Source organism: Protopterus annectens, chromosome 9.part0 (assembly GCF_019279795.1).
Source record: "Protopterus annectens isolate FY-2018-M chromosome 9.part0, PAN1.0, whole genome shotgun sequence".
Taxonomy (NCBI): domain Eukaryota; kingdom Metazoa; phylum Chordata; order Ceratodontiformes; family Protopteridae; genus Protopterus; species Protopterus annectens.
This window is the reverse complement of record NC_056743.1, coordinates 1,005,592,153-1,005,612,103: the sequence shown is the minus strand read 5'-3', so window position 1 is coordinate 1,005,612,103 and position 19,951 is coordinate 1,005,592,153. Positions and strand designations below refer to the sequence as shown.

Genomic DNA, 19,951 nt, shown 5'->3' with positions numbered 1-19,951 from the left:
CATTGTATGTCAATGACATGGAATACACCACTACTTCCTTATGTCTAGCAGGACTCATATAAAGCAGACTTAAAATGGATTATGGGAAAGAGAAAGGCTTGAAGAAAAAAAAATCACATCGATATGCCAAGCCCATTGGCAACCATTTTTCAGAAAACATTAAAATTCTATAAGAAGCAGTCAGAGTGGTTTTGAGGTATTAAAATAGCTCAGAAAAAAAAGAGTGAAACAATAGATTTTTTTTAGTTCTAAGGTGTTTTCCTTTAAATACCTGAATCTAGAGTTTCGGGTGTTATTCATTTTGAGTATGTGGAAAAGTTCCATCAGGGCTGGATGAAATTATGTCTTATATGCTAAGCGCAGATCGCCTCTCAACAAACTGTAGGAGACAGAGTATAGAGACAGTGCTGTAAGGTGATCTGTATAGGACAATGTGTTAAAACCTTGGATTATCTTGATGAGGAACCTCTGTGGACATTCCAGCTGTTGCTATGCCTACTCACTGTACTCCATGATAAGGGCTGAGTACAGTGGTACTTTAATTTCCTTGGACTTCGATCTACACCCTTACCTATAATATGGGCAATGTAGAATGATTTATTATTGCCTTGGCTACATGTTGATCAAAGGCCAGATTACTGTCTACATATGTTCCCAGATTTCCAACTACTGGGTCAACTCTTAGGGGTAGTTTGTCAATGGAGTAATTTACCTGGCGTGATGTTTTCTCAAAAGGCATTATAATCCACTTCTTTGAGCTGTTTTAAAAAGCAGAAATACTACCTCACATAGATACCTCTACAAAGAACCGTCTTTAGAACTGCTAATAAGGTTACAGACAAGGAGAGCTTGTCACAGTCTTCCCTTTCAGCAAAGGGATTTCCTGATAATAACCGTGACAAATGTTTGTTATTCAAGGCAGTCCAATGGTTAAAACAATCTATCTGTAAGAGTTCCTTAGAGTGCAGACTTCTTAGAAACTTCTTATAATTTCACCCAAAACCAGGTCTGCCTTTTTCATAATTTGGACATTCATTTCATGCCTTAGGTAATCACTCTGTTAAAGAACAGAAAACCAATCACCAATGTGCTGAACTTCACATCTGTACAAGGTATTAGGGAACATTGAAAGTTCTGCACCAAGACATGAGCTTCTGCACTCCCATCTTGCTCCCAAAGCATACAAATAATTATTGTATACATATCCCAGGGAAGGACAATATCCTTGCAGACTAATTCTTTTTTCTAGAATATCAACTCGATGACAAACAGGCCTGCAATAAATATAAGCTCCCATAGTCATAAGATGTGGAATGTTCCAAATAGATGCCTTTTTTCCCAAAGAGAGAACCAATAAAAAAAGGTGTCAGTACTCTATAAATGTTGGTGGCAGGACATGATTAACAGTACTACAAAACTACTATTTTTATTTATTTATCTATCTATCTATCTATCTTGTCGTGTGGCAAAACCTTGCATTGTTGTTTCATGGAACTAATTCTGTCAAAATGAAAAATAAAAACAGTTGATGTTGCACATCAATGACTGGAACAAAAAAGTTCAGAAACAGAATTTTTGCAGGGGTTGAACACCCACATCTCTAACTACAACAGCTTCTAGACTGTGCAGCATTGAGGGTAAGGAGAAATTCCCTTGGCCCCCCTCGGTTATGCACTCAAATTTTATTTAATAAGTAGTTAAGAAGCACAGAAATCAATGAAAAAGAACCGACGATCCCCATTTCATCAAAACACTACACAGCAAAGTGCAGGACTCCTGCTTATTTATATGTTGTTAAACCAGGTTAAATCTACCAGGTAAAATACTTTAATAGACAGTGACGTGAGAGAAAGGTTCCCCAAAACAACAAATAACAACATAATACATTTTAATAATACATATGGATTAAATAAGCAATTAGTACAAACAGCATTAAAATAATTGGTGTTAATGACCATATATTACATGATTATCTAACATTTATATAGGAAATGAATGAACAAATACAATAATACTATCAAGACATACAAATAAAAGGGAAAAAGAACAGCACATTTCAGGTACAAAGTCTGCAAAATGGTTTGAGGTGGGAACATTAACCTGGAGAGATTTTGTCTTGGAGGTCATTTTTTAGAAAGTTACATGGTCAGGAATTGTGTAAAATTAAGTGAAGTTGGAAATTGAAACTTCAAGAGTGGCACAATAAAAGCATTCCTTTGCCTAGGTGGGTTGGGAAGTGAGCTGGATGCTTTGAACTGACAAGATTTCAATTTGGGAACTAGATTAGCAACTGAAAAAAATGCATAGGATGCATAAATCATAAAAGTTAAGAAAGGTTGTTGGTTGGGTTCAGCCCACAACACAGAAAGAAAGGAAGCAAGCAGGTGTCAAGGTGGTCTTTATTTATTGACAGATCCTACATACCTGTTTGATATATTTTACAGGTGAGTGGCTCTTGAGTACCAGGGAATGAGTAGTATGTGCCTTCAAATGTCTAAAAGATTCAGGTGAGTGGTCCCTTTTTAGTCTCAGGTAGTTACAGAGTGCACTGAACAGTGCTGCTACTTATTTCTGTAACTCCTCCCCTCAGCCTCAGTAACTTGATTTTTCCACAAATCACTGTCTTAACCAAGTCTTAAAAAAAGAAAAGCTGTTCAAATTTTGCTCCTTCAGGAGCAGCATTTAAAACTCTTGTTTTCTGTAAGTCTTAGATCCTTTTCCAAATGAAGTACAAGAGGCTCAGTCTGTAAAACCGAAGAAATTCTATGTTACATACAAGGAGACGTACCACACTCTTCCCTATATGTTTGTTGCAGTGCATGCCTTGTTCACCTTTGTACCTGTTCTGCTAAATGTTCATTTGAATGTAGTCTCTGCTAGTAAACAGCAAGAAAAAAGAGGGATATTCTGACAAAAACAAATATGCTTCCTTTATCTGCAGCACATTTGAATGCGCACTCAGTAAACCCTGATTTTAGTCCATGGCCATGGCAGAGCTGTCATCTTGATCATAATTTTTCTCAGAACTTCTTTCTAGTACATATCGCCTTGGGAATGTAGCCATCATAGCTTAAATGTTAATTTCCAAGAACTTTCTGCACGCTAAAGCCATTATTACCACCCACATGCAGCTATTTATAATGCTCGATCAAATGAAATCAGCGACAGAGAGAACTACTGCTTAACAGATCGTCTCTTCTGTATGATTCTAATATAGCAAAAGCTTTCAGACAGTAACAACAGAGCTTTATTATCATGCACTCGACAGTACTGTTGCAATGTGCAATGTAGAATCTGTGCATAGCTTCAGAAAATATTGGTCCTGCAGGGCTATCCCATGCGTAAATGTGTTCTGTATGGTCTCTTGGGAATAGTAGCTGATAGTCTGCTATAATCAGAGACATAACCAGACTAGCATAATAGTACAATGATTGGATTTTCTCCTATAGGGTTATTATTCTTGTTTTAGGGGTGAATGTGGGCAACATATGGACTGACAGACAAATATTAAGATGCAACATGTGAGTGGGGGAGGGGGAGTACATTCAGATGCTCATTGAAGGATGAGGGTATGCTACTTACCAGCATGAGCAAAACGCAGAAGTCACATCAATATTAACACTAAACACTAAGATATCACAGCATCTCTCTCAGCCTTTGTACTGCCTAAGACAAGAAAATAAGTGGCTGTCTGAGGATCGCTAGAATAGCTGCCACTACTCTACGGTCTTTGAGAATACTCAATGCCGATCTGTGACCAGTTCCGACCAGATAATAATAGGTAATGCTACTACAACCCAAGTGGAGCATTGCAGGTAACTGATTGTTATCAGACTGAGGGTTAAAAACCCCAAAATAAGCCAGTAGGAAACAGGAAAAAGGAATAAAATGGATGTAACAGTATTTTACTGGACAAAGTAATAGTTAAATACTATAGCATGCAATTTCTTTCAGAAGATTCCTCCACACATTTGACATATAATCTTCCTGGAATGTTCCATATTTCTTGTCTATACTAGCTTTTCTTCTCCATTTCTGCTTTTTATGTTTTATATTTTTGTGCATTTTAAATAGCTGTTGTCTTGAGTACACGGCTCAGTTATATGGATTTTAAATATAGATCAGGGCTGTTAACTTAATGTGTTAATCACATCACTCTCTGGCCATTTCAGCATTAATGTTGCAAGCATTAAATTCTTTTACTGTTCTCAAAAAATATAAATATATTATATATGAGAGGCAGCTTTGTCAGCCTGACATACTGTTCATTTTAATAGAGTCAAGTATCTCCTGGAATAGTAAAACCCAGTATAAGTTTGCTTTGAATCTGTTGACTGAATTAAACTTGATAAAAAAAAGACATGGCTTTTCACAAAACATGTGAACTGATGTAGTGTATTATGTTATACCTGATGGACTACTTGCTATCAGTGACATTCATTTATGCGGTTAACTCGCTTTTAAATAAGCCATAATATAAACAGTCAAAATGTCTTCCACTGATAAATTTGATATTTTATTCTGTGATGCTATAAATTGTTTGTTGCATTGTTTCAGGGGGTGGAAGAGGTGAAGCTCTTTGCATGGGGGTATAAGCTTATTATATTAGTTTAGGGGAGGAGCAGGTGAAGCCTGCGCTTGGTGGGGGGGTGGTGTCAGGGCTTGCCTCTGGTGAAGAAAAAAGCTCAGGTGTTTCATAACTAGCCTGTTGTAAATCAGAAAACAGCAGCCTCCTTTCTCATCCCTTATTACTGATTGAATAAATGACAAAGTAGCTTCCTCCTTTCTTGTGTTTCAGCACTGATCTAGTATGACTCAGGCAGAACGTCAACATACTGTGAAGCATGCACATGTAAATGAACAACTGGTACCGACACGTATGTATTACGTGTTACAGAAATCCAGATGAACATTGTCTCTGATAGTTTATAATGACATATGCCAAAACTGCAAAATAAATCCAACGCAAAGAGATATTTTCACTTAATCACAATGTGCCCAAGATAAGTCTGATTAATTGTCGCTCTAAAGCTTCACAACTGAATGAATGAACTTTAAATGTGGAAAAACAAAGAGGATTCCTGTAACACTACTTGCAAATATTTCCTCTATTGCATAAAGAAGACAGGTGCTTATAAGGTGTGATATGCTCTTTTTGGTACAATACAGATGTTGCATCAGATGCTGGCAGGAGAAGACTTGAAAATTGTATTCCTGTGACTTTGCTGGAAAGCACATTCATGTGGCCACAGCTATATTGATGTGTGTCTACCCAGTGATGCCTTTATGTCTTGGGAGTTATACTTAAAAACATGATGACTCTGCCAAAATCATTACAAACTAAGAACACAGGAACTGTAAGTAAAAAAAGCAAAGTAATTACAGTAAGGCAATATGATCCTTTTTGCCTGAAATCTGTTTCCTGTATCATGTAATTTCCAGTTAGCTGATATAATCATGCTTCATGAAGATCTTTCACATTCTCCTTTTTTGCAGGCTGTTTAATTCTGTTGCCCTGGAGAAGTTATCATTATTCTCAGGGCTTCCAAAAAACTCTTTCTCGGTTTCACTTAGGTCTTTTAAAATTTCATCTATGCAGGCATTTAATTCTGTTGAGCCTTTTGTCTCTCTCCCCATAATTTCTTTTTGATGAGGAAGGGGCTTTGTTTTCTTTGCCTGCTTGTTTTCTTCTTCTTCTTGAATTTCTTTTATTTGTGCATCACAACTTGAAAGAAATGAGCCATTTTCTTCCACTCCCCCGCATTTTAATATAGACAATGCAGCTGTTTTTCCCAGTATATTTATATTCTCAAGACTTTGAACTATAGCTTTTACAGATTCCCCTGATTTAGCCTTTGACCTAGAATGAGACGCAGAGTCCCTAGTGTTTGTTGTCCCCTTATTACTAATCCTTATTTTTCTATCGTATGGAGTTTTCTCCTTATCAAGAACCTCTCCACACATTATAACTGTGTCATCAGAGTCATTACTGTCTTGACTACTGCATGAAAGTATATCATCATTGTGTTCTGTCATTTTTATCTGTTTTTCAGATTTTAATGTCTGTCTGCTTACATTTTCAGATTCATCATCAGTATCTGAATCTGGGGCAGTATGCCGTCTGATTCGGTAAACAGCCTCACGTAAAGACTTTGGGTAGAATCCTTGTTTCTTGTTGTACAGTGTCACTGCCATTGTTCCATCACTGCCATCAGCTTCCGTAAGGTTTTGTTTGGTACTACCCTGTTTGCCACTTATTTCTTTAGATAAATGTAGGTTCAAGTTCTTTGAAGTGCTTTCATCTGATTGGACCTCAGACTCTCCGTCTCCATCTGCTACACCTTCACCCGACTTTCGGTTACTAGTTGCAGCTTTTGTTTCTTCATAACTTTCATTTCCCTTGCCACTTACTTCTGTAGATATAGGTAATTTCAAGTTCCTTAAAGTATTTTCATACAAGTGGACATCAGACTCTACCTCTGCATTTGACATGCCTTCACCTGACTTTTGGTTACTGGTTACATCTTTTGTTTCTTCATAAGGCTGTGATACTTTGCATCTTTGGTTATGGTTTTCAGAGAGTTTGCTTTCTTTCTTGTAACCACGTGACAATATTTCCTGTGATTCAGTATCCTGTCTACCTTCATTTTGCTTTTTGGGGTACTCTGGAGAACTCTGATTGATTAGGAGACTGGGCATGCTTTGACAGTTATCACCTTTCTGGGAAGTATTACGAAATACCTGTGCATCGGATATCAAAGTATACTTTTCAGTGGGATTCTCTGTACTTTCCAGTAACTCTGTTTCGGTTACATTATCTTTATCATTACTTTGGCCACCTGTGTCTTTGTAAATTTGGACATGTGAGTGACAGGGCATTTTATTTTGGGGTTCATCTTTGACTTCACTGCACTGATCATTATTGTTTGATTTCTGTTGCAGACATTCTGCATAAGTATGTTGCATTACTTTATCTATATCAAGAGTTGTATAATGAATTCCTAAAATTTCTGATCCTCTCTCTTCTAGATTGTCTTTATCAAGGACTTCTGTTAAAGAATCAGTTTCTGTATTCCCAAAGCCTTTATCTACAGGACCAAGGCACTCCTTAGTTCCATAGTGATCCCCCTCCAAGAAATGTTCTGTAGTCTGATGGTTTTGTCTGTTTGTGGCAATTACATGTTTGCTTGGTGAACAAAAACAGTTATCTGTTTTGTCCTTGATCTCATTTTGGTGTCTCATTTGTTTGTCTTCGTTTTGTTCTATGCAGTTAACTAAAGGGTCTTCATCTAAACCTGCATTTGTATTTTCCATCTGTTGCTCTGCATGCAGATATTTTATATGTTCTTTTTTTGGAGGAAAAATAAATTCAGCTCTTATTATCACACGGGTTGTATCGATTACAAAGATTCCATCGCTATCCTTGGATGCTGTCTTCTTTTTCTTATTGGGTATATTTCCAGATATCTCTAAAGCACCTGAATTTTGTTCTGTTATAAGTCTGGTATCAGTCTGATTGCTTCTCTCCGTGCTATATTCATTTTGAAACAGTTGGTGCTTATATTTTGTCTCTCTATCCCATAGTTCCTTCTTCAAATGTGTTGCTTTCTGATGTCGTTCCCTTTGAACTTCTTTCACTTTAGGCTGCATTGGGAAGCTTTTGTCTGCTAGTCCTTGTGAGTATTTTCCTGGAGAAGGTTGTAGATATCTTTCAACCTTTGACATCGGTGAATGAGTAATTTCTCTTTTTCGGTAAATGTCTCTGATGGAGGTCCCTTCAAATCTTGATTCCTCCTTTCTGGGCATTGTCTTAATATATAAATTCCGGTCTTTGACACTATCAGTATAGTTTTCTTTTGTCTTGGAACTTTCAAGGATTTTTCGTGTTGCAGCCTGCCTTCTTTCATTGATTTCACCATCACTATAATATGGCAGATAATCTTTGCTTCGGGATATTTTTTCACTGGCATTTCTAGGTGGCAGTCTCCCTGACTGGGGTATGTACTCATAAATACCTGTATGTAGAAAGTCATTTTGCAGTTGGGGTTCCTCTATTGTTGAATAAATGGTGTTATTTTGATAATAGTCATACAGGAAGTCTTCGCCTTTGACCTCCCTGTAACTTTTATATAAATCACTCTCTATTTCCTTTTGGGTCCTGTGCAAATTTAGTTTATTTCCCTTGTAAAGTGCATCATAATTCTGAGAATACCTTGAAAAGGCCTGAGGTTTAGATAACTCTGAAATCACATTTGATCTGCCATTTAAGGTTTTAGAAATTAAGTAAAAAGCTGCTTCTTCTGGCTTACTGTCTGTTGTCTTGTTGCAGGCAGAATTGTCCTCTTTGGATTTGTCAATGTGTAAATCAGTATTCTGTACAGAATCATCTTTATATCCTATTGTCTCATATATATTTTCTTTACTTTCCATTGACTGGTAAGATCTTGTAAATGGATTCCACCATGATTTGCTGTCCTTTTCTTTCCTTGTTGGCAATAAGGAACTGTCAGAGGCTCCAGAAAGAGGGTTACCTTTCCAACTAGGCATGACATTTTTGTAAATTTTGGGGTCAAGTCTTTTCTTCTTTTGCTCAGTCGCCTCTTTCAAATCCACTTTTGATAGATCACTAATGTCAGAATGCACTCCATCTGCAGCATTATGATGATGAGTGAACTCTGAAACAGCGTCACACTTTTGATTCCCAGTATAAGTTTCAGTTTTCGCCACTGATTTAAGGTTTCCTGCCAGGTGCTTCATGCTTCTGTCATGTAATGTTTCATTCCTGGGTTCCTGGCTCAGTATTTTGTCATGTTTTGCTTCTTTCACTGTGTTATGCCAAGAACTGTATGGGGGAGGTGGCACATACGCTGGTGGCTGAGGAATCCTTTTGTCATTGACCTCATTCTTGTTTCTAGAATTTGAAATTTGTTTCATCATTATGTATGTCTCATATGTTGGCAGCTCTGAACATGCCTTATTTTTATTTTCTGTAAGTGCACCAGCAAGGGGATCCTTTGTTGGTAATGATCTTCGGTAAGGCGACTGGTCAAACATTGCCATGTCTGGAATATGATAGCCTTGGGTTTGTGATCTGTGACGTCCTGGTAGCTGATTATAATTAGACTGATGTATATATGGGCTCTCATAGTGCACAGGTTTTTTTCTTATTGGGGACATTGATGCTTCCCTTTGTTGGTTTATCAAATTCCACTCTTCGTATATTAATCTAGGATCAAGAGTTCCATCATATGCATCTGTTATCTCTCTCTTCCTATGTTTTCTTGAATGGCTTTGTTTCTTTGTCTCTGTCCTTTTAGTTTTCTTCACACTGTTTTGCTTCTTTTCCTTTTTCTGGAGTTGTTTTATCAGTTTCTCTGTCTTGTTTGGATTATTTATCCCATCTCCTTTAGACATCTGCTTTATTGCTGTCTCTTTTCTCTGCTTCTTGTGTTTTTCTCTTCTCGCATTATTTTCCTTTACTCTGTGTGGAATCTGCCTTTCTAGGTCTAAATAATCTAACTGAGGGTCATCATACAGATCATATATAGGTGCTTCTTTCCAGTTAGTATAATCTTGAAAAACAAATTGGTTTCTCTCATTGGGGCTGTCATGTCTGGTCTGTCTTTCTGGTCTTCGGGAAGGCAAATTTACTGCATACTGACCTTCACTGTATCTGTACAAAAATAAATAAATAAATAAGCAGTTACATTCTATAATTCACCTTCAGGCTTTGTCATTACCAGTAATTAATGTTACAAGTAATACTGATGGGCTATAGCAATTCATTCAGTTTTTATGCATTATCTAAGCAGTCGAAATGATTGAAATAGTAAGAAGATATTATTCACTGACCAGTGTCCTATTATTGCAAGGAGAGACATGCAGAGTTTATAGATGTAAGGATGACAATTCAAATGTGTTAATATTTATAAAGTATGATTTGTTAAAATGGTAATATAGGTGGTATTTAACCTGTCGAATAAAATTCTGTAATATTAGCTGACAAGTAAACTGGATGCTATCTGCTATGCTGCTACACTGTTACATATTGTGTATCAGTGTGTACATATATATGTAAGAAAACGTGTGTGTGTGTGTGTGTGTGTGTGTGTGTGTGTGTGTGTGTGTGTGTGTGTGTGTGTGTGTGTGTGTGTGTGGTAAAGGGCACCATGAAGGAACTGGTAGGTTACAGAACACAAGGTTAGCCATGCTAATCTGTCATGATAGTGGAGAGTTTTAAGACCTTTGATTTTCTCAGTTATAAATTTCTTTGCTCTTTCTAGTTGGGTAATGTGCTTTGTATGATATATGCCAAATGAGACATTATATATTCAATAATAGGTCGAGAGAGGATAAGTACATTGGAATAATTACATTCTCAGATGTCAAGGAAATCCTCTTGGATATCATTTCAGCCAGATAGAAAGCTTTCCTAATTATGGTGAAGACATGGTGGCAAGACAAGTTTGAGCTATCCACATATGTGCCAAGATGTCTTGTAATCTCCAAAGCAAACTACAAATCCAAATAAGCCTCCTCAACTAAGGACAACCATAAGGCATTCTTTAGTTACACCCTTAACCTAAAAGGAAAGGCCCAGATTTGTGCCAAACTGGTAGTTAATGATACCACATATAATGAGCCTGTGGACATAGCTAACCTGTTGGCCAACAGGTTCTATGAAAACTTCACTGCCCTGTCCCCATCACATGTACCCCATGACATCCCTACTACCTTTTCCCTACCTTGTACCTCTAAAGAGCAGGTCATAAATGCATCTCTAAGGCCAAAGACACAGCATCTATGGGACCTGATAACATCCCAGGCTGCATCCTATATGGGATCCAACAATTAGTGACACCATTGGGTACTCTTTTCAATCATAGTCTAAGCACTGGCTCCATCCCAGCTGAATGGAAAATGGCCACTGTTATTCCCTTGCACATAGGTGGTCCTTCCACTGACCCCAGGAACTATAGATGTATTAGCCTGACTAGCGATATCTGCAAGGCCATAGAGAGAATCATCATGGACCTTATCAACAATGATATAGGTAATCTCCAGACACTTGACCCTGCACAGTTTGAATTTGTCAAAGTGAGATCATGCCTGTTAAACCTGGTGGATGTCTTTGAGACAGACACCAAGGCCCTGGACAAGGGGAAATCTGTACATACAGCCTACCTAGACTTACCCAAGGCTTTTGACACTATCCTTCACTCAGGCATCATTGACAAACTCACTCAGCTAGGTATCAACCCTTATATCATTAGATGGGTCACTAACTGTCTCACTGATAGAACACATATAGTCAAAATAGGGGAATCCAATCCTCCAACAACAGACCTTTAACCAGTGGTGTTCCACAGGGATCAGTCCTGGAACTTTTACGGTTTGGAATCTATTTCTCCGAAGTACAAGCAAAAACTAAAGGTCTGTGGCTGACAAAGTTTGCTGCTGACTGCAAATTGGGAGCAGTCACAGAATCTCTGAATGATGCCAACATCCTATAAGAGGGTCTTACACAAACAAATGATTGGTACCAAACTCATGGCCTTAAACTTAATGCAAAAAAATGTATCATCAATCCTTAAGAGCGATATTCCTGCTAACAACCACATCAATAGCAACACCCTAAGTATGCACTCAGTGGTGAGAGACCTGGGCACACAGGTTGACAGCAACCTTACCTTTGATAACCATGTCTCCAGAGTGGTAAGACGGGGATTGTATATAGCTCATCTCATAAGTAAGGGCATTGCCTCCAGAAAAAAAAGAAGTTATAACCTCCCTGTACTCTTCCCTCATTAGACCAATAATTGAGTGCAACGCCCCTTTTGGTATGTACCTTTCCAAGCACCTGCAGCAATTGGAGAGACCACAAAGGATCCTCACAAGGAAAATTCAAGGTTTTCAGCATCTGTCCTATGTGGCTTATCGGAAATCACTTTCACTTTATTCTGTTTCATACAGATTACTCAGAGGCGATCTCTGCCTTGCATATAAGGAAATGTTGTATATCCGCAAGTCAAATGGTTCACAGGCTACTTGCTCTAAAGACCATAACCTGGTATGTGACAATAACTGAACCTACTGGAGGGACAGATTTGTCTCCCAGAGATTACCACACTTTTGGAACAGACTCCCACTTCATGTCAAACAGAGCATCTCATTGGCCCTCTTCAAAAGCAATCTGGATGATTAGATGGGTAACTGTAAATTCACGCCGGGGTTCCATCTGTGTCCCTCTTGGACAGGGGCAATAGGTGCTGACCATGGAAGAAAAGGTAGAACTCGGCTAGGCTTGTAATGGCCCTATGGCCATTAGTCTGGTAACTTCCTATGATCCTGTAACACTGTCAGTCTGGAGAGCAGTGTCATTAATGTCACATGAAGTGGGAAAAGCTTGCTTGCCAACCAGCTCTACAGTGCACAGGTTAGTATTCAGTTTGAGACTAAGGCATTTGTATAGTCCATCCTCTGCTAGAACACTTAAGTATGTGGGTGATCAAAGAACTGTACCCAGTTTGTTGTCACTAGTAAACTTTTACACTTTTATAAGAGTGGCAGAGTACAGTTCATCGTTATCACTTGCATAATCTTTTGTAATGATGCAGCTGCTTCTCCTTGCACCCTGCTAAGTTAAAACCTTCACCAGTTGTCATTCTTGAAAAGTAAGCCAAAGCCAATTGATTAGAAATAGAAGGAACTACATGAATTACTTTAATAAGTGAGTTAAGAAAACCAACGTAACGGACAGCCAAGATGCCCCATCACAATTCAGAACCACATACAAACAGAGGCTATGTTACAAAAGGCCCTAACTAAGCTATTTATAGAGTCCGCAGAAATTAAGAATGGTTTAGCCTGCGTCAAAAAAAAAAAGACTCAACAAACCATTAAGAATTGAAATTTTGCAAAAAAGAAAAAAAAGTTGTTCCAGCTTCAAGTACGCAGCTGCAAAAATAATTTAGTAATTTTTGATATCTTAGCATAAGTAGCTTCTATGTTATTATTACAGTAAAACCTGCAAGAACAATAGGTTCATAGGTGTGTACTAGGCTAATGGCCCTGGAGCATTTACAAGCCTAGCCAATAGGATTACCCTGGCATCGTGCCACCCGACCTTAGTTTCAGTGCCTCTGTTGAGTAGAGCCACTGGAGTGATCCCCGGGGTGAATTTTCTATTTCCCATCCACTCATCAACATTTCTCTTGAAGAGGGCCAGTGAGGCACTCCACTTGACATGTATGGGAAGTCTATTCCATAGCATGGGCAGTCTCTGGGTTATGAACCTGTCCCTCCAGCTTGTGATGTTGATTGTGGCAATGAGGTTGAGGTCTCTGAAGCTTGTAGTGTGGAGAGATTGGCATTTCTTTAGATGTAGCATTTCTAACAGAGCTGGGTCAGACATGGCTTTGTAAGTCAAGCAGAGATCGCCTCTAAGTAGGCGATATGAGCATTTTTCTTTATGACAAGACTGCAGCTCTGATTCCCATTGTACTGTGAATGCTTCAAGCTTCTTCACAATCAACCAGGGCAATATATGCAAAACTGCTGAACCCCTGGGATCTTTGGTTGTCCATATCTGACTCCAGGATGCAGAGGGCTCGAGCTCTGATTATGACCCAGCTGACCTTGTTTCAGGGTAGTGGCCCAGGAATTGGAGGAGTCAGCCATGGAAGGAGAGGCGTTAAGAGACATTGACTGCTTAGACATACCAGGTGAGAAGCTGAGGAGTATGTTACATAATGCATCTTCCACTAAGGAATCTCCTGCGGATATATCAATCTAGTACAAAGCATTTGCTGCACATATGAAGAAGGGGAACCCAAAGGGGGGGGACATCACTTATAGTAGTAGATCACCCTCTCCTGATTGATTATGTAGCCCACAAAAGGGGAAATTATGGCTATAAACAGAAGATCCCTGATGGTTATCTATGTGACAGCTGTGCCATGATCAGCTCTCATTCCAGAATAGGACTCACATCCTGGCAACCTGCCAGATGGTTAGCATATGCAGGACAAACCAAAATGTTAATTAAAAAAGGACCCTTTGTTAATCAATGGGCAGTGGAAGAGGAATCTAACGATAATATGGAAGAGGCCTAAAATTTACATCACACAGAATTTGCTTGCTGAAATGAAACATAGATGTTTGTTTATGACCTTTGTTCAGCTTTTGATATCTGTTTTAAAATGCAGTACCTTGCGTCACTATTTTGTTCATTCTGGATGGGGTTAGACAACCAGTTTCATCTCCAAATAATACTACTACATTTTTTAAAGAAGTGTTTGATGTCTACTTTTCTTAAAAGTAAAAGTCTGAAGTCATTTTGGGCATAATCTTTTTTTTACTACCCTTATAGTACCCATGCTTGAATAATGTTTTTTATCACTGACATTCATGTTTCACTAGTATTTACAATTTCGTTTTGAAACAATTTATTATTCTATGTGTTAGCAACTCAATAATTAATGGCAGGTTGCATCATTTGTCCTTTGTCTCTCTCTCTCTCCCTGTTATCATTATTATTATCATTATTATTATTATTATTACTATTATTATTATTATTACTATTATTGTTATTATTATTATTATTATTATTATTACTATTATTGCTATTATTGTTATTATCATTATTATTATTATCATTATTATTATTATTATCATTATTATCATTATTATTATTATTATTATTATTATTAATCATTATTGATATTCTCAACTTTAAACCGTCTCCTTATTTATATGTTAGATTATGCTGTGTTGGCTTTCCCTGTAAACATTTAGTGTATGATCACTCAAAAAATATTTAATCACAATTGACTTGAAAGCACAACAGACCTAATAACCATCAACATAGATAAAAATACACATTTTGTTTCAGGGACAAGCCTCACAGCATTTCCCAAATGGTGAATAAGTTTCTTTTACCCCTCTAACTCCACAGTCACAACAGTGACAAAAATAAATATTCTCCAAAATAGTGCATAAAGATCTGATGCAAAGATCCATCCCACAAAGGATATGGCCCACAGCTAACAGATAATTAGACCAGTTCTACTCAGGCAGCTAGTACCTAAGAGGAGGAATATGGAAATGGATCATTGTTTCAAACTTTTATTGTTAGTGGGTTTTTAACATATTTATTGATAATGTAAATCCATTAGAAACAAAAATGTCCATTTTTAGTGGTGACCTGGGAGCACTGTCTGCTGAAAGTCACACAGTAGGGAAATGAAGGTGGAAATAATCAAACCATGAACCCTTGACAGAGAAAGTAGCTCATTAACAGATAAGTATTTTAATCCTCTGTGCTAACTGACCAATACAATGCATATTGTTTAAAGGAACACATTCATCAAATTATTTAGTATAATATTCTTGGTTTGTGAAATGCATTTTGTGCAAAATCTAAGGACATGGTTTGCTGGACTGTATTGTGAATTGTTACTGGCCAGCTCTCTGTAAGTTAAGACGTTAACTCTGTTTACTAATGTCTATAAAGGTTTTTGTATTTTTTGTATAACTATGAAGTGGTCTTCTTGGAATGCCAAAGGTCTTCAGGAAGCAGCCAAACTGAGACTCATTTTTCTTTTTTGTATAAAAACTCTTGTTACTGTATTTGCAGTAAACTCAAACTGTGAGAGAACAGTGGAATAACATTCATAAAATGGTAGCTGCTATCTCACTAATTTGTGATTAATTTCAGTAATGAACTTTTTACTTTCATGTTATTATTTTGGGATCTGAGCTCTCACATAATTTTGGTTATCAATTTTTTTCTCTCCTATTTTAATGGTTATTATTTATGCTGCACAGACCAGTCAACCTTCTGCAGAAACCAAGGCACCTGTAGATCTTACAATATCACTTGATTTGTTAGACCCAACAACATTAAACTTTTTTATAGTAAATCCTCTACCCCCAGTATTTGAATAACAGCAGAAACCACACAAAGGCTGTGTCCTCTAACTATGAATGTTTAACCTTGTTATAGAACTGCTTTATTGTTCTTTTCTATTTAAAAATAATTTCCAGATTTGTTTTGCTTTTTATTGGGATAACAATTTTTACTTACAACACAACTATTTATACCACCCAGTCTGAGAACTGGTCTTTCAGATAATCAACAACTTTTCAAAAGTTTCTAATTGTAAACTTATTTTTTTCAAATCTTAATTATTATCACTCAACAACAGTTATTCATATATAAAGTTTTTGGAAGTTTATCCTATTAAGGAGGTCACTTCTTTTAAGTATCTGAGCTCCTTCTTTTCACCAGATTTGAAGTATGTTAATGAAAATGAATAATTTTAAAGTGTGCAATTCCACTCAAAGGAAGTTAAAATATGTTCATAATTTACCTTTTCTATCCCTTATAATATAACTATTCTGCAAACTGATTGTTTTCATATTAATTTGTCCCTCTGCCTATAATATATTTAGGCACACATTTTCTATTCATTTAAAGCTGGAATGGCCAGATCTACTACTGGATATCCTAGGAGGGTACTGATCTAGAAACCCACATTTTAGTAAGAATTTCTGAATCTCTTGTGAAATATTATATAACCACTTTGTGGACTTCTTTTAAGAAGAGTACTTTGTCTCTGCCTCTCTCTGTCTCTCTCTCTCTCTGATATTTTAATGTTTTCACATTATTTTTGTAATTTCATTAAGAAGAATTCATTAACTCGTACATTTTAAATGTGGTAGAATATGAATTTTAAGAATTTCAGTTCTGTGTGTTTGGTCAGCTGATTGTATCATATGACTTAAATATGATATATAAACTGTGATGTATATTCTGATCAATGTTCTGAAAATCCATAATGGTTTTGGAAGAAAGTACATAACAATTGTTTTAAAAGTGTGGATGTCACCGGTGTTTTCCACTGCTTTGTTTTGGTTCTTTTTTTGTTTCACATGCTTGCCCATGGAATATTGCTTTGCTCTGGCACTTGGAATCAGCCAGGGAACAGCCAAAGGTAGTGCAAGTGAAATTAGAAAAGGAAAAAAGGCAGGAAAGTTAGTAGGCCCATTTTTGTGCCAGCCTAGAAATAAATTTAGAATGTCACCCATTGGTCAAGTACCAAAGAAATATCTGGGTGAATTTAGACTTATTCATTACTTATCATGCCCTGACGTGGGAGTCAGTGAATGACTATATAGCTGGCAAGGAAACATCAGTGTGCTATCCATCTTATGATGAGGCAGTTAACAGAGTGCAGGAGAGGAGGTTAGGGAGTCTAATGGTGAAGACAGACATAGAGTGAGCCTTCAGTACCCTGTACCCTTTTGCACTGAATGACATTGCAGAAAGTAAGTGAAGACACCACAGTACATTATCTAGATGACTTTCTCCTTGTGGGGTGGAGGAACATGCAAAAATGTCAATGGATGATGGATGCATTTTCCCCAAGTGCATGCAGAACTAGGGGTCCCACTAGCAGCTGATAAGGCAGAAGGGCCTACTACTAGGCTTTCATTCTTAGGCATAGAAATTGACAGTACAAAAGATTTAGGCAGACTGCAAGAGTATAAGGTGCACAGATTGCATGCTGTGTTGCATCAGTCACTGGGGCAACAGAAAATGACACTAAAACAGTTGCAGGAATTAACAGAATTACTGAATTCCACTTGCAGGATTATGCAGCTGGGCAGATAACTCATGCAGTATTTGACTGCAAAACGATCAGGTTGTAGGAAACCAGATCACAAAATTAGGCTTATCTTAGACATGAGGATGGACTTACAGGTATAGCACAGCTTTCTACATGATTGTGGTTTGGTGATGTGGCAAGATGCCAAGAAGTGGGAACCTTTGGAGATTTTCACAGATGTGATGGGAGGGGCATTGGTTTTGGGAGCTATTTTAAGGGATGTTGATTTAGTGAGCCATGGCTACAGAAGGTAAGGAACAAATGAGTGTATCCATTGCAGAGATGGAGTTTTTCCCACTGGTGGTGGTATTGGTATTGTGAGGTGGACAGATGAACAGGGTGGTGAGACTTTGTTCAGACAATAACAACTTTCCAAGGAATCTGTATAGGTGACGATGAGAGTTTTTTATTTAGGGCTTGGAGAATCTGTACAGGTGACTATGAGGCTTCTTATTTAGGGCTTGGAGAATCTGTACAGGTGACTATGAGGCTTCTTATTTAGGGCTTGGAGAATCTGTACAGGTGACCATGAGGCTTTTTATTTAAGGCTTGGAGAATCTGTACAGGTGACTATGAGGCTGGAATACTTAGGGCTTGGAGAATCTGTACAGGTGACCATGAGGCTTTTTATTTAAGGCTTGGAGAATCTGTACAGGTGACTATGAGGCTTTTTATTTATGGCTTGTGTTTCAACAGCTTTTTATGATGCATTCAGATGGTCAGAGCTTGTGCAGTACAAAATGAATAAAGGTTAGCCAATTGTGCTACCATGGGAAACTGTTTCTGTCTTGGAGGAAGGGGTTTGTGTTTATGTTGCAAGATCTAAGGGTCAAGATGGGAAGGGCCCACTGGGCAAGGCTCCCTTTTCCTGTAGGTCTACATTGCAATATGGTAGAGGCAATACGCGTGTATCATGTGCAGTGTGGTATGTCACCAGGACTGGTCTTTTGTCACCAACAAAGGGAATCAATTCTACACTATCAGGTGAGGGTTATACTTCAGAAGGCAATGGAGTTGTGTGGTTTAGATGAGCCAGGTACATACAGTTTTCTTTCTGGATAGGAAAAGCATCTTATGCTCACTAGGTGGGGCCACTGCAGAAGGTGACTAAATAACTGGACAAGTGGAAGTCCAATGCACATTGAGCTTATGTTAGGAGTGGTTTGCTTTAATTAATTTTCTTTGTTTTGCAGTTCAAGGAATGCCAAAGCAAATGTAGTTATGGTGTGTCGGTCATGCCTATATAAACAGATTACAGTTCTAACTACAATGTGGGGAAAAAGCAGTGATCTAAATGCATGGATTGTGTAATGTAAAATCATTTGGGGTATCAGGTTTAAGCTGGTTTTATCTTAGTCTGGTGAGCACTGAGTCACTAAATTAGGTTGAGAGACAAAGCCCATTTTTTTACATCGTGAAAGACAGGACATATACCAGACACCATTTAGAGAATTGTCAGGAATGATTACACATGAGCTTAAGTTTCTGTGGGATTCCTGGCTAAGATCTACTATATACTTGTCAGATGTGGTACAGCAGCCGAGTTACAGGGGGTGTCCATTAGGGCAGTGAAGCGAATGAGCTACAGGATCAATAATACAGTGAAGGGGAGAGCAGATCCATTAGGCCAGTGGAGAGAATGAGCTGCAGGATCAATAGTGGACAAACTGTTGGAAGGAATGGGGGAGCCTTTATATAGCCCACTCTGGAGTTAGAGCTAAGTGGCACATATGTATTAAAAGGATGGAGTGCACCTGTAAGTGGAAGGGATGTATGCTTTTTATTCAGACCCAGATACAGGTTATTTAAGCTAGGTTTAGGGCTCTGACAGTTCAAGATGTGCTTTTCCAAAAGCAAAGAGATTTCATCTCCTCCCTTCTGTGGCAGAAGGGATAAAATGTAAGGGAGGCCAACGTTACATGCAGGGAGGTGCAGGACTTACTGGCTGAACCTCCAATAGAGTAGGTGGTTCCAAAGGGGGATGCCTGGGTCTATTACAGTCTGGCACCCCCCCACACACACACACACACACACACACACACACACACACACACACACACACACACACACAGTGACAGATTGTAAGGTGGCCCATGGAAGAAATTGCTTGAACCTAAGTTGATGTGGAATTATGAGAATGTTGAAGGACCAGATATCAACAGTGTTGCCTGCTCTATAGTACTTGGATGACATATATATGCATAAAAAAAGGGTCTCATTGAAATTCCTGCCTTGAGCACATCTCCTGGAATAATTGGCTTCCAATCAATTGATTAGGA

The 19,951-nt window shown here is 38.0% G+C and overlaps 1 protein-coding gene across 1 annotated transcript in view; it reads right to left on the bottom strand.

Annotated features, from left to right (window-relative positions):
• Nucleotides 1–1,809: 1,809 nt before the first annotated feature.
• The window catches only part of LOC122811740, a 91,249-nt gene continuing 73,107 nt past the window's right edge, over nucleotides 1,810–19,951 (bottom strand). The window contains exon 3 of the mRNA XM_044083784.1: nucleotides 1,810–9,673. Coding sequence (XP_043939719.1) covers nucleotides 5,476–9,673 — 4,198 coding nt within the window. The 3' untranslated portion in view covers nucleotides 1,810–5,475. The remainder of the gene's footprint in view (nucleotides 9,674–19,951) is intronic.